The sequence below is a fragment of the Sipha flava genome, unplaced genomic scaffold (genome assembly GCF_003268045.1).
Source record: "Sipha flava isolate LNK unplaced genomic scaffold, YSA_version1 176_pilon_pilon, whole genome shotgun sequence".
Lineage (NCBI taxonomy): Eukaryota > Metazoa > Arthropoda > Insecta > Hemiptera > Aphididae > Sipha > Sipha flava.
This window is the reverse complement of record NW_020272062.1, coordinates 480,452-498,499: the sequence shown is the minus strand read 5'-3', so window position 1 is coordinate 498,499 and position 18,048 is coordinate 480,452. Positions and strand designations below refer to the sequence as shown.

Below are 18,048 nucleotides of genomic sequence, written 5' to 3'. Positions count from 1 at the left end.
ACACTTGGATATCGTATAGCTTACAGTTTACAGCAATAAGTGCACATACAGAGGTGCCAGGAGTATACAACACTCCAAGCAGTGGTGTAGACAGGATTATAAACGTTAACACAGAAAAGTATTATAGTCCTAAGCGATTTCGTCTTGTCGAGGTTTTACTGAACATATTTATTAGTGTGTTTACCCATAAATATATTTATCAATTCACCACTGATAATAACATATTTAATATTTTAACTTTAATCGATTTATTTCAATTAAAAAGTTGGAACTTATTTCGGAGTGAATTTAAATTTAAATACCCCCCCCAAAAATATTTTTATGGATACGCCACTGCCCCTAAATAGGAATGAAATAGCGATATTACCGATATCAGTTAAGTATTGATACTTTTCTTTCGATACAACTACTTTTGGCATCAATACCATTGTTTCGATACTATACTATACTATATTCATATCAATTAAAATGTACTGGTATCGAATCATTTATTTACTGCCCTATCGCCGATATAATATCGGTTAAAAAGTACTTATGTTTCATATCTCTGATCGGATGATATCAAATATTTTTTTTCAAAGTAAATTATTTATGCATGTTCAAATTTAACTAAATATAAAAAACAGAAGACAATGTGAATGACAATACATTATTAAATAAACATTAAATATCATTTTATAAATATAATAATTATATATATTCTAGATGAGTTAATATATAAACAATATACAAATTTACGAATAGTGTATAGAATATGCAAATTTTTTTATTCATTCCATATCAATTCTATTCGATATCTACTAATATCGGTAATCAGGGGCGCAATTTAAATGAAAAAACTGGGGGTGCTGAAGCCCTTCTATCTTTTTCATGTTCCTTAATGGTTTTATACACCTGAAACCCGTACAATTCAACAGTTACTAAAATATTTAGTAAATATTTGAATATTTCTAAATTTAAATTGTTCGCTTTGATTTTATATAATTTTGCGCATATAACGAAGTTTCCGTTTGTAAACACAAATGTTTCATCACATGATAATTTCCAGATTCTAAGTGTAGTGAAGAATATTATGGTTTTATAATGATGTTTGTATTTTATTTTTTTAACACTTTTTCGCATAGAAATACTGGTCCAAAAGTTTTTTCTAGAAACTTTTTAAATTTTATATTGGCATGTGGTGGTACTTTAAATAGGTAATTTTTAAAAATCTTAATAGTTTTTCTAGGCGTGAGAAAAAAACTGACCTGAAACGGTAAAAATACGCTGTAAATAAGACTTTCACTTTTCAGATTTTAGTTACTTAATTATAATTCCAAATGTAATGTGGCTAGAAACTTGAAACTTTTACCCTGTAGCAAAGATATTTTTTTTCGTATTTGATAAAATTTTCAAATGGCAATTTTGATTTAAATATAGAACTTTAAAAATACCTAATGTTTTGAAAGTCTTTATGAATCATTCAATATAATGGTTTAAGTTTAAGGATTTCAAAATCTGGTAACCCTACTTATTACTATTATCTAGTTCGAGGACCGAAAAGACGAAGAACGAACTTCCACCATCATTATTTAAATACTAAATTTATATATTTATACAATAAAAACTCTATTTTTCTATACATAATAAGTAATGTGTATTTAAATGTAAAATAACATGAACGCATTTGGGGGTGCTAATGTCAAATATGGGAGTACTAAGCACCCCCTCCCAAATTATGCCTATGTCGGTAATTCTGTTTCGATATTAGTACTAAGTAAAAGTGTCCATACTTTCCTTCGATATACCATCACTACTTCCAAGTTTTAAATTATTACCCTCAGTTTATTTTGAAATAAAATATTTTTTGAAGAAGATTATTTGTATTAATGAGAATGAGTTTATTTCAGTTTGCATTGATAATGCATTAATACCACCGACGTACAATGCACATACATTATACACAGTGCCTTAACTTAACTACTCTAGGCCTGTGTACAAATAAAAATTTTGAAGCCCTTTATTATTAAACATTCTTGAGAATTTTACCTTTTGAGTTCCATAATTTGAAGCCCGGAGCCTGTGCACACTTCGTTTTTACGACACTGGTTATTTTATTAAAATTATTATTAAATGTATTTTATTAATCGACCTTCGCCCCCCCCCCTAAAATACATCCCTGGTTAAAATAAATATTTTATACAACAATAACGTTCATCTACACGACTACTATAAGTCGATAACGATTACGATTGCAACACTGTAAGTGTGAAATTACATATATACTGTTTATTTCGAATTTGTTCAATTTGGTGAAGAACGTCAAAATATTTCGAATACTTTTGTTATCATAGGCGTGTTTACGGCTATGGCCAGACCTGCAAAATCCAGCTCCGTTTTAAATTTATACTTAAATTATTAAAAATAATCACTAAAAAGTAAAAATAATGATTAAATAAAACAGAACTAAATAATAAATATTTTCGCATAAAATATTATGTATGTTTTAAATGTCTATGTCAAAAACTAACCAATAATATTTATTATCTAATATCCATAGCTATAAGTACCCGTGTAGTTTATGTTGTATTTTATGTTATATACCTTTTATTTTTTTTAAGAGATGAAGTATATTATTTACTAGCTATAGTCACTATAGTAGCTACAATTACTACGTACGTTCCCGAGGTAGTGTATTGTGTATATAGCACTCTTTGTCTTCGTATCCTAAATTAAAATTTCAATTTTCCTAATGAAAAATGTTATTAGCCATACCTGCACGAAATTTTCAGACTCGCTTATGGTTGTTACGTACTGTGCCGTAACTAGAGTGTCAAAGACCAAAGTGCAAAAAAATGTACATGGGCCCCTCTTTCTTGAGATACATAAAAAAGTCGGACTTCAGACTATGGGAATTTTTTACTCCTTAGAACAGATAGTATTTGTGGATCTATTGAATTTTAAAGAACCGATAGATAATTTTCTCGCTGAAACAATTCTGTAAAAAGTTTCAACTTAGTAGATATATAAGATCACAATTAGATAGATTTTATTAATAAAAAAAAGGTGCGTGTTCCAAGAACGAGCATATGAAGTGAAACTACATTATTAATGATACAAGAAAAATATTAGTGACGTGATCAATAGGTTGAAATAACAGTTCGGGTTCATCACAGCTAAAGACATGTTTAAATCAAGGCTTATTGCTCATTGACTTTTTTCGATATATTGTTAGCATTACCCGGGGTGCACCACATGGAGGTCATATATCTAGCATTCCATACATTTATAAGAATGTTTGTTTATTTTTTGAAAATAAATATGACAATCTGAAATATTTAATAGTGATAGGTGTGGTGTACATCTTTAAGACTTTATATAGTTTTTTATCTAGAAAAATATAAAAAAAACAAAGAATTAGAATAAACTTATTCTAATTCATCAATTTCCATGTATTCGTCGGAGGATTTGTCTGTAGATATTTCTTTGGGAAAAGTAGATATGATAGCTGAAATAAGATATGCAAGTTCTTGATTGTACATTAGGTAGGTACTAGAGGTCTCTATTACACGTGTATTTGATTACACGTGATTCACGTAACGTAAAACACGTGTAATTAACATACACGTATATTTAAAAAAATATATTTTTATTACACGTCTTGTTTTTTTTTTAAATATATTATAAGCAATTCAATTTAAATCGCTGTATGCTTTTCAGACAAGTCACGCGTAATATACGACCTGGTTTTTTTTTTTTTTGGTAATTATTTACTCATATATTATTCTTGATTGCATATTCCAGAATACGTGATGGCTGAAATTTAGTACCACGGTTTACAAACGATTCAACGCGCGCTTCTTTTAAAAATGATAAAACCCTCTTGTAAATTTTAGTTTTATTTTTAATATTCCGTGTATTTAAATTATTCAAACTCAAACACAAATATAATTGTCAAATTACTAAATATATTAACTCAAACTGAAATTTATAACGAAAATTAATTTCTTTTTTTAATACAAGTGTATATTAATTACACGTGACACGTGTATACGTGTATTCATAGGCGTGTTCAGACTTTGGTGGCCGAGGGGTTAATTATGAGACTTATATTTTTTTTTAGACATGAATAATAAAAATACATTTAAAAATCAAATAAAAATACGTACATTTTACTACTATACTGTACTGTACTGAAACTATCGGTAGGTAATGAGTACAAATCACATTACTTTTTTTTTATTCTGGCACGGTTTTGTTGGAGGCAAATTTTGCCGGGGGGTCAGTGGCCCACCCGGCCCCTCCCGTCAACACGCCTATGCGTGTATTTAAATTAGGTACACGTCTAAAATCACGGGCACTAGTAGGTACCGTGTAAAAATCGTATCAATCGTAGTTCCTGATCTTGTTGTTGGTGTCATTAGATCATTACTAAATTAAGTTTGTTTCGGAAAAAAATGTATAAGTGTTATGGAGTGTATTGAAGCAAAATTTATATTAAAGTCTTCACTTAATACCAATGGCAATTGATTTCTTCCATTGAGGTTATCAAGGGAGGGGGAATTCGAAACCCCGCGTTTCCCAGCAGCGGGGTGGGTCCTAGTGACCTCCTGGATTGAAATACAGCAAAAAAGCATAAAGCCAAAAAGGGGAGGAAGGGGTGCCCCGTACCCTAAAGCGAAAATCTGTAGTCTCGCACCTCCGGAACGGTTCCCAGTTTGTCCGGGGACATTAAATTGAAATCCCACTGAGTTATGGTTAACTCAAAATGAGAGGGGGTAAAGACTTTTGTTCTCGAATGGGGGAAATTATTCTGCGGCCATAAAAACTCAGATTCCCATGGGTCCGGGGTCTTTAATTCCAATACCCGCTAAGTTGAGTTTAGAAAAGAAAAGAGTGATGGGGTGGTATACTGACCATTGCGTAGCAGATATACGATTTGCGTGCGCCTTCTTATCCTGTCGTTCAGTCATTTCATTCTAATCAGTCGTTTACGTGACTAAATATACAAGTATTTGTCATACCCTCAGTAAAAAAGTTTCACTTCAAAAAACTTGTAGAATAAACTACAACTAAAGATAAAATATATAATATGAATACATGATTATTGATTTTATAAATATGATTTACAATAAAATATAAAAGTATATTTATAAAAGTAATCTATTTATGTCACTCTAAGCTTAGTATTTTTCCCAATATTTAGATAAACAATTCCAAATAAAACGGACCAGACTTTTACCTTTTGTTATATAAAATTAAATACAAGATAATAATACAATAATCATGAATCAAATTAAATCAAATTAAAAAAAAAAAAAAAATTGACGGCCAACTATGGCCCTTTGACCCTACGGATCCCAGTGCTGTGCACCACCTGCACCTATGATTTTTACGGCACTGGTTACGTACTCATAATTTGTACTATTTTTTATCTATTTAAATTATTCTTAAATGAGGTTGAAAACATTTTTATTTTAGATTAGCAATTATTAGATAATGAAAAAATGTTAAGTATTAGTATCATTTAAAATTTTGGTATTTAAAAAAAAGAATCGTAGATACCTAAGAGAGGGAGGTATAATTTTGAGATTTTTCTAAACCTTCTACTTATTAAATTTAAATTTTTATTTATTAGGATTACGAATTCTATTACAATGTATGAGTTATATTAAACTTTCGAAGATGAAAAAGCCAGAAACAATTTTAGATTTTTTTGAAACAAACCGCCAGAAGTTAGTCATACTGAAAATATAATAAATCATGAGATTATTGAAAATGTAAAACCAGCTTCGACATAATTTAATTTTGATTCTCAAGACATTGATGCTTATATAAATTTAAAATATATATATTTAAAATAGAATAATTATTCTTATCACTATGGGTATTCCCAAATAGAAATGTATTTCCAATAGAAACTTCTAATAAATGTAATTTACGTTTTGAAATGAGTTGGCTAAAAATATATCCATGGTGGTGTATTCTGAAATAGAAGCTGATGCATTAAGTTTGTGTTATATTTTCCAATATGGATATTGGTAAAGGTAATCATGAAAAAGCTCAAAGTTTTGTCACATAACCATTTAAAAAATGGAAAAACGTGATAGAGAAATGTACCTTATGATCATGATAATGGTCAGTATCATAAATTATCTAAAGAATGTTTTGAACATTTTTTGTCAGTAAATAATCGAAAACAAAAATCTGTGATTAATGTTTTAAACTTTGAAAAAGCCCGTCAAGCTTCTAAAAATAGAAAAAATTATGTTCAATAATCGTAACAATTCATCTTTATGGTCGATTAAAAATGTCTCTCAGAGGAAAATATAATTCTGGATGTATAAATTTAAACTAAGAAGTGACAAATAATGGTACATTTCGTGAATTACTATAATTTAGAATGAACGCTGGAAATGACATTTTGAAAAAACACTTATCTGTAGGTTAGTTCATATGCCCAATATACGAGTGGTTAAACAAAAAATCAATTAATAAGTATTCATAGTGATATTATATCAGAAAATCTAGTTGATACAGTTAATCTAGCTGTTATTTTTTGTTATGGCAGATGAAAAAACTGATGTCTTAAAAAAATAACAGATGTCTATATGTATCCGTTACATTGAGACTGATTTGACAAATCTTTAATTCGAGAAGATTTTTTAAAGTTTGTAGTTATTTCTGATTTAAGTGGTCATGGACTAGAAAGAACAATTATTAAAAACTTACTATTACTTTGTATTAACTTAGAATTTTTAATTGGCCAAGGTTATGATGGCGCTGCTTCGTTGAATGGCAAATTGAATGGTGCTCAAGCTGTAATTTGTAAACAATATCCAAATATTTTATATGTCCATGAAATTGATGCTCTTCGTAATCGGCGAGATTATAGTGATTCAAATGTTAAAGTAACATATGAAACAAGTACATAAATACTAAATTATTTAGTTAGTAAAATAACAATAGCTCGCTTTAGACGTAAGGTTAGTTTCGGGGGCGCTTGAAATAGACGAGGAATAAGAGCGGACCCCGACATTTCACCACAGAAATATTTGACGCCGCACCATTTATGTATAAAATATTTTTCATAATAATACTTTAGTTGTATCAACTCAGCCTATCGGTTTCAAATATATACTAATTGGATGAGCTCGCAACTTGTTTATTTTAATGTAATTTGTTCTAAAATAAATTGTACTCCGTTAAATATATTATTAATAGTTATGTTGAGTGTTTCATTATAATTCATTTATATTTATAGTTTATAAATAGTGTTCCATATTTATCATTTTCACCAATACTCAAATAAATATTTACTTTATAAAAATAAAAAAACCTCTTTAAGATTATTCTATCATAACTGGGCTATTTATATATATTGTGCTTATTGTAAAATATTTTATACAGATTTTACAAATTAAAATAAATATGACAAAAAAAAAATATGTTTAAACAATTTTAAATGATTTATTATATTTTATACAGTTTAAATAATTCATAGAACAAAAATGTTTTTCCAGTACAAATTTTATAAATTTGGTAAAATGTATACATGTATTTAAATTAAAGGTAATTTATTAATACTAGTATATATATGTAAATTGTAAGAAATAAAATTAGCTCCAAGTTTCAGTTTGATAAAAGCCTTTAGTTTCCATCATATCAATTGTGTTTATAGGTATAGTATTATTTAAATTATTTAACTTTTCAACAATACTTATAAATACGTTTTTAACTGCTATTGGCATATCTTTTGCATTTCCAGCTATGAAAATATAACATTCTTTACTGGTGAGTAACTTTGATAGATCTTCTTTATTTTTTTCCAAAATGTGTTGCACATAACTAGAACAAATAAATGCTATTTAAATTAACTATTTAATTTTTTTTTAAATATTAACTATGGTAAGTTAAAAATTAAAAATATACATTTTTTCTTTTTGATCTCTTGAAAATGCAGTATGCAATGATAATTTTCCATTAAATATTAGTTGTTCCCATTCATTAACAAAATGAAAATCACCAAATTTATTTCTAGCTCCAAAATATAAATGTAAAGTTTTTGCATCCCCGTTTCCTTTAGCAACAGTTTCATGTATATAACTTCGAAATGGAGCTACTCCAGTACCCGGTCCAATCATTATCACATTACATGACTAAACAACAATTCAAAATAATAATTTAGTTTTTTAACTAGTTTAATTACAATTTTATCATTCAACATTTAAACAATAAAATAGTTACTTGACTGTATGGAAATTTAAATGTTCCTTTTTGAATCCAAATGGGAATTTTATCTCCATATTTTAAACTAGCAAGCCACGTAGAACACAATCCAATTCTTTTTGCAAATAATTTCGTCTTATAACTAACAACAGCAACAAGTATATGTATTTCATTAATGTGTACCTATAATACATGTTAAACAGTAAAATATTTGATTATTTATGAAATGAGATATAATTTGATGTTTAACTAATATACTAATATTATTACGATACGTAAATAAATATAAACATACTGAAGGTGCTGAAGCAATTGAAAAGGCTCTTGGGCGTATTGGAGAAAATATTTCAAAAAGATATTCCAAAGTTAAATTAGCTGTTGCATGAGGAAAATCAGTCAATACTTCAAGAATAGTTCTTCTTGGACGATTACAGTAATTATACAGTTCTTCTTGTCCTTCAGGTGTTGTGAATTCCTGTAGTTTTTCTTTTTCTAATTCATTATCCGTAAAATATGACAATAATTGAAATGTATATCTATTTGGTATAATCTAGAGAATTGTATTTATCATAAAATATAGTTATACTAACTCATCATTAAAATATAAAATATTTACATTTAAATCCCAAAAATATTTAGCACACTGATATAAAGTAAATGGTTTCAACAAATTATATGGTACAGGCATATCATTACTGTGCTGAGTTACACTTAATATAGAGGTAGTATTTAATTTCATCTTATTATCTTTAAGTATTTGAAATAAATTGTTTACAGAAGTTTCAGAGTTAACTGGACGCACCATTAAAATGTCACCAGGAGAATACTTAACACTGCCTTCAGTTAACTCAAATTTTAATAACCGTACATCCTAAAAAAATATGCAATTGACTTATAAAATTTCAATTATATATTAATAATATTCTTAGAATAAAATTTACTTGAAAATGATTTTCAGCTGTAGTTTTTGTGTTAGATAAACAAGTGACAGTGGTAGAATTTAGTTTTAATAAATCATTATTTGGCAAAATATCATTTTTGTGAATACCGCCAATTGAATTACATACACTCCACCTAAAAATAAATTTGAGAACATATAATTTTGTAGTCACATAGTTAAATTGATCATTTAATATAAATAGTTTTTACACAAACATAACAAAAAAAAAAAAAAAAAAAAAAATTGATATTGAAAAAAATGCTCACTTTTTCATAAAATGACCATTTCAATTTGATATTTAACAATTTATTTCTCAATTTTAGGTCATTCATTTTATGTACCACCCAAGATATTTTTTACTTATATTAGTTTACTGCTCTATTGAATTTTATTAGCAATTATTAAAAACTTATACTCAATAATACAGCACAGTGGCGTATCCAGGAATTTTTTAGGGGGAGGGGTCCAAAGTTTTTATTTTATCTGTTCTCTAATTATAATTATAGTTTAATTCAATACCAAAAAATTACTGTTAATAACTATAGTAATAGTCACAATAGTTATACACACATCACGCATATTCTGCACAAAGGTTTACTACAATAGGTAGGTACTATAATTTGAAATCAATTTTTATTTGTTAAATGTTATAAAAAAATACATAATTTAATTAACAATAATAAATAATATTAAAAAAATAGTATAAATTAAACATGGTTTATATATTATAGGTATATTATATAGGTAATTTATAATTTATATATTGAAGATAACGGGAAATTAAAATACACTAAATACTATTTACTATTAAACCATTGAGTATGTAGAAATTTCAATGGGGGGGTCCGGACCCGAACCCCCTCCTCTTGGTTACGCCCATGTTACAGCAAAATACATATGAAATACTGAAAATTAATTTTCTGAATGTTTAACAAATATTTTATTAGGATAAACGTGGAAAAACCATTATTGACATACTAACAAAATCAATTAATTTGACCAAATATCTATAGGGTCTACATAATATATACTTTTATCATATTATATAGTACTACTAAATAAGTATATTGTATACCAAATTATGGTGCAGTAGCATTAAATATGGTCAAATTAATTAATTTTGTAAGCACTTCTTTATTTAAGTGTAAATTATTTCTGTTATAATTGACTCAATGTTTTCAGTTGTATAAGGCTTTTTTTCTAGGTTTATTTAAATATTCTTCCAGTTTACTATAAAATTAACTTTTAACATTGAAATCCTGCATTTTTAATAAAATAGCATACCATAATTTCGTTTAAAATGAATTAAAATATATGAATGTACAATAGAATGTAATCTATACAGCAACTATACACTTGAATAATGATAATTAAAGTATATTACTTACTCGATAATTTAAAAAATTCCATTCATAATTAGAAGAAAATATATGTATATTGGTCACCCCAATAATTCAAAATGTTTAGTGCTAAGCGACACTTCATAAATTGCATGTTTTTTCTTTGCTAGAACCATTATTATATATATTTCTATATAAGTATAAGCTAAAATAAATTTATTGTAGCGATTATATAACCATCATGTATAAATCATGTATGTAAATTATGTACTTGTGATCAAACTAATAATAACAGCGATAAAATATTATCGTGGTTTATCTTAAATTGCTTAAATTTAATTAAACTTTTTAACATTAATCATATTTTAACAAAATTAATCTCTGTAATACGCAAATAGTTGTTGAAATCAAGTAAAAGGCTGTCAGTCTGAATATGGGCCCCGTGAAATACAAATGTTTGTCGCTAGCCAATAAAAAAAAAAAAAGTGATTGTGGCAGTTGAAGTTGGTGAAAAAAAAATATATTGCCCTACGTTTTTGTATCCCAGCTTTTACACTTTCAACTATATTAAAATAAATTTTAGGGACCAGATTGTAACCAACAATCTATCACAAAAAAAATAACAGATTTAATATGTAAAACATTTAAAAGTCAAAATAAATGTATAATAAATAAATAATATGAATGTATGTAACAACATTTTTCATCTTTCTTTAATTTAAATTATTTATTTTTCCTCCTCAATTATTTGAACACTGGGAAATTCGAAAACTTCTATAAATTTAATTTTCAGATCTGTCCACTGAATTTTGAATTATTGAGTGACTAAGTGTCTAGTGCTAAGCGACACTTCATAAAATGCATTTTTTTTTTTTTTGCTAGAACCATTATTATATAATCACTGTATTATCAAAATGCTGGTATGATATTATATAAAAATCAATAATATCTACAAATTGCAATCAACACAGGTGATCAATGATATGGTATGTTATATATAACACAATGATATGATATATGATATGAATTATTCATAATGAATATAATTATTTACTAGTTGCTAATAAAATTCAATAGAGAATAGTTAGAATATGTAAGATAATAAGTATAGACAAATATTGTATTATACATAAAGTAAAAGAGTACATGTGAAAAAAAATTACAGTATGTCACTTTGAAGTGGCTATTTTTTGAAATTTATTTTCTTAATGGTTTGGTTAGGTGTATTTACATATACATAAGCAAATATGTTCTTATTTTATGGTTTACTTTGGAGGTGGCAATGTATTTCGATCTATTACTGTTAATCCATTTGTAAGAGGATGAACTTTTGCTAATATATTCCACAAATTTTCTATCCACGAGTCAATAACAGCAAATGCTCCAATATCATGTTGATCATCAGCTAACCCAATATCACAGATTGGTTTTCCACCTAACTGTATAAGTCTTCTATAAAGTTTTTTAGCAACATGATTGAATTTTAAATATGAGCTGTCTCCAAGACCCAAAACAGCAAATCTAAAATATATTTCTTAATAAATTATGAAAAATAAATATAATTTAACATTATATTATAATTAACTTTAAAATGTTGTTTTATAAGACTATAAATTATTTTCTTACTCAACATTATTTAAAGAATTAGAAGGTAAATTTTTTCTTAATAGAAATTTCCAAGTATTTTTCATATTGTCCGGTTGTTCACCTTGACCGGTAGTTGAACAAACAAATATAATTTTGTTTTCAAAAATTAATTTGTCTATAGGATATTCATCCATAGCAGTAACAGGTCCACTATAATGTAACCTTAACAGAATAAAATTAATATAGTTTCTACTTTTTCTGTGTTACTTTCACTGAGACACTTCTATTATCGGTCTTATTTTTTATTTATTGTAAAATGTATAGTACTTATAGTTATAATGTGCATTTAATAAAAAATACATCAAATAAAAGCTTATAAAAACAAAAAAAATTTTTTTTATACAAATTTAATAATATTCTTATAAATTTAAAAGGTATTTAAAAAAAAAAAAAAAAATTTCATACTAAATAATATTACAATTAAAACTCATAAGATTTAGGAATTAGCTTACCATTTTGATTCTCGCCAAATTCTTTCAGCCACCTCTTGGGCACATCCAGTTTGACTACCATATAATATGAGAAGCCGACGACTCATGTTCATTATTTAAGATTCAACCTACCTTTTTAATTATTCGTTAAAAATCCCGCAAAAAGTTATAATATGACGTTTTGTAATTTAAATAAATAACGAATACCACTGCGGTACATTATCATTACCTAATAACCAACAACAATAACCAGAAATACGGCCATAGTACTATAATTTAATATATAATAATGTCATAGAATAATGCAGTAGTACACTATATTGTAGAATGCTAGAATGATGGACTGCTAAATATTAAAATAGGTGAAAATTAAAATCCAATTTCATAATTTAAATTTTTTCATCTTATCATTATCTCGCTTATCTACAGCTGTTATCCTCCAAAGTTCTAAGCATACCACACCAATCGCAGTACAGTAATTATTGATATCTGCGATTTCATTGGATAGTATAAGCCCTGATTCTTTTTTTATTGATATCGTGATCTAGAAACATTCCAACATCCTAGTGCAACATTTTTTTCTTGGGCACAGCACAACTTATTTATTAATTAATTTACCTGAATAATTATTTTTTTTTAATTCTTAAAGTAATCGACTTTATCATAATGTCGATTCTTAAAAATGGAATGAAACTACTTATTAACAGGGTAAGTACAATAACTCATATATTATGAGAAAAAAAAAAAAATCAACAATTTGCTTTGTATAAATACTTATTGAGTCCGTTTTAATGTTGCAGTCTGTAGATTTCATTGTAATGTTTTCCTAATTGTATTTAAATTTAATTTTTTTTTATAGTCCGCTAAAAATTTATTAGGAAATAAGTGTCTGCATACACCTTCATCACTGGTAAGGTCATAATTTATTTGGAACCCATTAATTCGATAGAAATCTTAATTAAACTCATAATTATACTTGTTTCTAGGACACTGCTAAAAATGTTGGAATCAAATCATCAATTGCAAGGGCATATACTTCTGGTGAATCAAATGAAGTATACCAATATATTTATTCTTAGTTTTTTTTTTATGTGCTTTTATTTAAATTTAATACTTTTATACAGGATAAATTTGCCAACATGCCAGTTGATCGAATTACATGTACATTGATTCCTGGTGATGGAGTGTATCCTGAATTAATGAACTCTGTTCAAACTGTGCTAAAAGCTATTGGAGCACCAATTGATTTTGAGACCATTTTATTTTCTGAAGTACAGCATTCTAGCAGTGCTCAAGTTGAAGATGTTATTAAATCAATAAATCGCAATAGAATTTGTTTAATGGTTGTTAATTATTCTAAATTTATTTTTTAATATAAATTAATAATACAATTGTAACTTTACTTTAAGGGAGCATTAATGAGTCCTGATGTAAGTTATTCTGGAGAACTACAAAACTTGCACATGAAACTTAGAAAAGGCTTAGATTTATATTCGAATGTTGTCCATGTTGTTTCCTGGCCTGGAGTAGCTTCTAGACATAAAAATATTGATATTGTAATTATTCGTGAACTTACTGAAGGAGAATATTCTGCCCTTGAACATGAATCTGTTGATGTAAGACTTATTTGTATTATATCATGTTCTTTATGTTATGTATTTATTTTTATTTTAGGGAGTTGTTGAATGTTTAAAAATTGTTACTGCTTCAAAATCACAAAGAATAGCAAAGTTTGCATTTGATTATGCTCTTAGAAATAATCGTAAACGTGTTACATGTGTTCATAAAGCAAACATAATGAAACTTGGAGACGGTTTGTTTTTAAAAAGTTGTTCAGAGGTAATGTATTTATATTTTGACTGAGTATGTAAACAATTTTGCAAAAAAAATTAAATAGTATTAATTTCCTAATTTTTTTATTGTTCCAAGATCAAACAACTGTATCCTAGTGTCAACTTTGAAGCTATGATTGTTGATAACTGTACTATGCAGATGGTGTCTAATCCTCAACAGTTCGATATTTTAGTCATGCCCAATTTATATGGCAATATATTAGATAACTTAGCAGCTGGATTAGTTGGTGGAGCTGGTGTTGTAGCTAGCTCATCTTTCAGCCCTGAATGTGCTGTTTTTGAACCTGTAACTAGTTAGTTATATTTAAGTATGAACTAATAAATGTTATCTTTTATTAATTTTAATAGGGTGCAAGACATGTTTTCCAAACTGCTGTTGGTAAAAATATAGCTAACCCAACAGCTATGTTGATGTGTGCATCAAAAATGTTAAGGCACGTTAACCTCCAGCATTATAGTGAAGCCATAAGAACTGCAATTAGAGAAGTGCTTGCTGCTGGCAAAGTAATTAAAAATAATAATTTTATAATTAATAGTACTATTAAGTATTAATTGTTATATTTAAAATAAAAAGTAATTAATTCAAAATATGTAACTATATTTTATTTTCATCATTTAGCAATGAAATGTTAAAATTTAAATTACTAAATATATTTTTTAATATTTTTTAGGTGAGAACAAGGGATCTAGGTGGTTCAAGCAGCACTCATGAATTTACTGATGCAGTTATAAAAGCTATTGTTTAAGTTATTACTTAATTATTTTTGAGAGTTAAACTTTACATTTTCCTGTAATAACATTTACCATTGATTTATTATCAAATTTCCTCAGTATTAATGAAATGGGTTTAGATTTCAAATTGTAATTGTGTTAAATTAATCAATAGTTTCACTATTAACTTTATACTGTATTTTTAATATTTTAAATAATATTCAATTATAATTGTTTTCAATAGAATATTAATAAACAAACATATTACTGAGTACTATATATAGTATTTCACTGTATCATTAAATGTAGAAATGTAATTAATGTATTTAAATATTATGAGATAGTTTTATGAAAATCTATTTATGTAAAATAATATTTATTTATAATTTACAAAAATGTCATTAAATTATGTTTAGAATAATGTTATACAATATATAAATAATAATAATTGTGTGGATATTTTATGCTTGATTTACTGAATATTCACTTATATAAAAAGCAATAGTCATCACTAGGGTCCGGATTTCAATGCTAATTGCATATTTTTTTGGTTGATCATACAGGGTTTCAAAACTAAAAATTTAATTTTTTTCATTTTTAGAATATTTTTAGTATTATTGGGTCATTTTTTTAGTTTTTAATGTATATTTGTTCGATTTACTAAACAAATTTAGCCTATTCAAAATAAAATCAAAAGACAAATTATTTTCTTGATATTTTAGTAGGTTTATCGAGTTTTCCAAACACGTTGTCAATCTTTATTAAATAAAAAAATTTTCGTTTTAGTTTTTTTCTTATCTTAATTTATTATTGACTGTGGAATGTCACTGGTATTTGGTTAAATAAAAAATAATTAGCTTGTTCGTATTACGTGTGAATGTGATTTTAATGTGTTAAATAATGCCCAAAATAAAAAAATTATGTCATTTTTTTATTTTTAAATTAATTTTTGTTGTAAAATGCATTTTTTAAGGATATTTTTGGCTATTTTTTAGAGCGTATTTATATAATTTTAAGTGCATTTAAATTCGGACTCTAGTCATCAAATTATTATTTTTTGTAATAACAATATTTGTTTGATGTTTATTAGTTGTTTAATTTAAAAAAAAGTAAATATGCAAAATGTTTATAAATATTTTGTGAAAAAAATTAATTGCTACCAAATGTATATTAATGTAAGACAAATTTAACTAATCAAACTAATTTAATATCCGTACACATATTTTTCTCCTTTGAAATTTTTATTAATTTTATAAAAATTATTTTTGAATATTTGAAGGCGTTCAATTATTTCATGAACACAAACAACTTTTTTTTCGTTAATTTAATAACAAAAGTCATAGGGTTCAAGACTTACTGCACACAAATTTTAGGAAATATGCATGCACAAATGCACTTAAAATAACCGAAATATGCAACTGAATATTTTTTAAATGCCAATTAAAAAATTTGATTTATTCATTTTAATTTAGACAATTTTTTGTAATTATTTACTTTTGACAACAATAACACTATCAACATTACTGAAGTGTATATTCGATTTCGTTTTCTTCGTCTTCTCCTACAATGAAAATATGTTTTTTCAAACTCGGTGATATATTGTTTAATACACTCGTTATTTTTGGCATCATTAAAATTACGAGAGCTACAAGAATAACGATTTTAAAAGCCACGACACACGAAAACAAACTGAATTCTTATTTTCCTTTTATGTAGTATTACTCTAAAACGATTTACGATAAGTAGATAACTTATCGTCGATAGTATAAGCAGGAATAATTAAGTATTTCCCTAGTTGCCAAATCCAGTTAATAATGTTATTATCTCATCTTCATTAATAAACCTCGCTATACGGAAACAATTACTTATTAAGAGTGATTAGGTATATTGAATAACGTATGAAAGTAAAAAATAAGTAAAGTTAACCTTTAAAATAAATGTAATTAAATAATGTAATTAATTAATGTACTTAAACAAAAACTGCGTAAATTTACTTTAAATATCAATTAAACTGCCAAAATTTGTCAAATATGCATTTTACTTAGAAAACGGCAAAATATGCGAAAATATGCAATTAAAATTTTTGTATTTCAATCTGTTATGACGTAAAACAAATTTAAATCTTACTTAGACTATTCTGCGGTCATTATTAAGCAATATGCAAATGCAACAAGTCCCGAACCCTAGTCATAGTAATACTAATACTTTGTACGTAAGCGTAGATCTAGCAATGGTATTCCCAACTCTGTCCACCTCAATGATCTAAGTGCCACTGGTCCTGAATCCATCTCCAGTCTTTTCTCATCTTACTTTAACTCGGTCTATGTGCCTTCCTCAGCAAGTAGCCTACCTGTTATTCCATTTGCGTATCATACTTTACCTTCTGACTGCATCTTTGGTATCGAAGATGTCGAGAACGGGTTAGCTGCACTAAAAAATGTACACTCCGTTGGCCCTGATGGTCTATCTGGGACCTTTTTGTATAACATCAGATCTGTCCTCTGTTTTCCTTTATGGTTACTCTTCAGGCGTTCAATGGATGATGGAATTTTTCCATCAATGCTTAAAATCAGCTCAGTCACCCCTGTGTTCAAATCTGGTGACAAATCTAACGTCACGAATTATCGACCCATCTCGATTCTAAGTCATATTGCCAAACTTTTCGAACACCTAGTACTGAAATCCATTCAGCCCTCGGTTGACTCTGTACTAGTCGACGAACAATATGGTTTCCGACCTGGACGTTCTTCTTCTTCGAACCTAATTGTGTTTAATAATTTTGTCCTTGAGGCATTTGAAAATCGCTCCCAGGTAGACGTGGTTTTCACTGATTTTGTGAAAGCATTTGACCGTGTCGATCACGCTATCCTAATTGACATCCTCTATAAGTCCGGTTTTGGCGAACCTATTTTGTCCTG

General features: G+C 27.2%; 2 protein-coding genes across 2 annotated transcripts; one reads left to right on the top strand and one right to left on the bottom strand.

Annotated features, from left to right (window-relative positions):
• Positions 1-7,546: 7,546 nt before the first annotated feature.
• LOC112680323 (NADPH-dependent diflavin oxidoreductase 1) lies at positions 7,547-12,976 on the bottom strand. Its single transcript, XM_025550378.1, has 9 exons — positions 12,588-12,976; positions 12,115-12,297; positions 11,758-12,009; positions 9,150-9,282; positions 8,825-9,079; positions 8,504-8,758; positions 8,227-8,391; positions 7,912-8,138; positions 7,547-7,827 (listed from the first exon to the last, which is right to left on the bottom strand). The coding sequence occupies exons 1-9, from the start codon at positions 12,677-12,679 to the stop codon at positions 7,599-7,601; spliced, it is 1,791 nt and encodes a 596-aa protein (XP_025406163.1). The 5' UTR covers positions 12,680-12,976; the 3' UTR covers positions 7,547-7,598.
• Positions 12,977-13,106: 130 nt separating this feature from the next.
• Positions 13,107-15,319, top strand: LOC112680324 (isocitrate dehydrogenase [NAD] subunit beta, mitochondrial-like). The gene is made up of 9 exons (XM_025550379.1): positions 13,107-13,274; positions 13,426-13,476; positions 13,553-13,621; positions 13,691-13,909; positions 13,976-14,182; positions 14,241-14,405; positions 14,496-14,705; positions 14,768-14,923; positions 15,091-15,319. The coding sequence occupies exons 1-9, from the start codon at positions 13,233-13,235 to the stop codon at positions 15,163-15,165; spliced, it is 1,194 nt and encodes a 397-aa protein (XP_025406164.1). The 5' UTR covers positions 13,107-13,232; the 3' UTR covers positions 15,166-15,319.
• Positions 15,320-18,048: the final 2,729 nt, after the last annotated feature.

What these genes read in the sequence shown, in the direction of transcription:
- LOC112680323 (XM_025550378.1), bottom strand. Translation starts at nt 12,679, where the DNA reads ATGAACATGAGTCGTCGGCTTCTCATATTATATGGTAGTCAAACTGGA. An exon ending in ATTTGGCGAGAATCAAAATG is followed by an intron (nt 12,298 to 12,587) that starts GTAAGCTAATTC and finishes TATTCTGTTAAG; the next exon opens with GTTACATTATAGTGGACCTG. An exon ending in AATTCTTTAAATAATGTTGA is followed by an intron (nt 12,010 to 12,114) that starts GTAAGAAAATAA and finishes AATATATTTTAG; the next exon opens with ATTTGCTGTTTTGGGTCTTG.
- LOC112680324 (XM_025550379.1), top strand. Translation starts at nt 13,233, where the DNA reads ATGTCGATTCTTAAAAATGGAATGAAACTACTTATTAACAGG. An exon ending in TGAAACTACTTATTAACAGG is followed by an intron (nt 13,275 to 13,425) that starts GTAAGTACAATA and finishes TTTTTTTTATAG; the next exon opens with TCCGCTAAAAATTTATTAGG. An exon ending in GCAATAGAATTTGTTTAATG is followed by an intron (nt 13,910 to 13,975) that starts GTTGTTAATTAT and finishes CTTTACTTTAAG; the next exon opens with GGAGCATTAATGAGTCCTGA.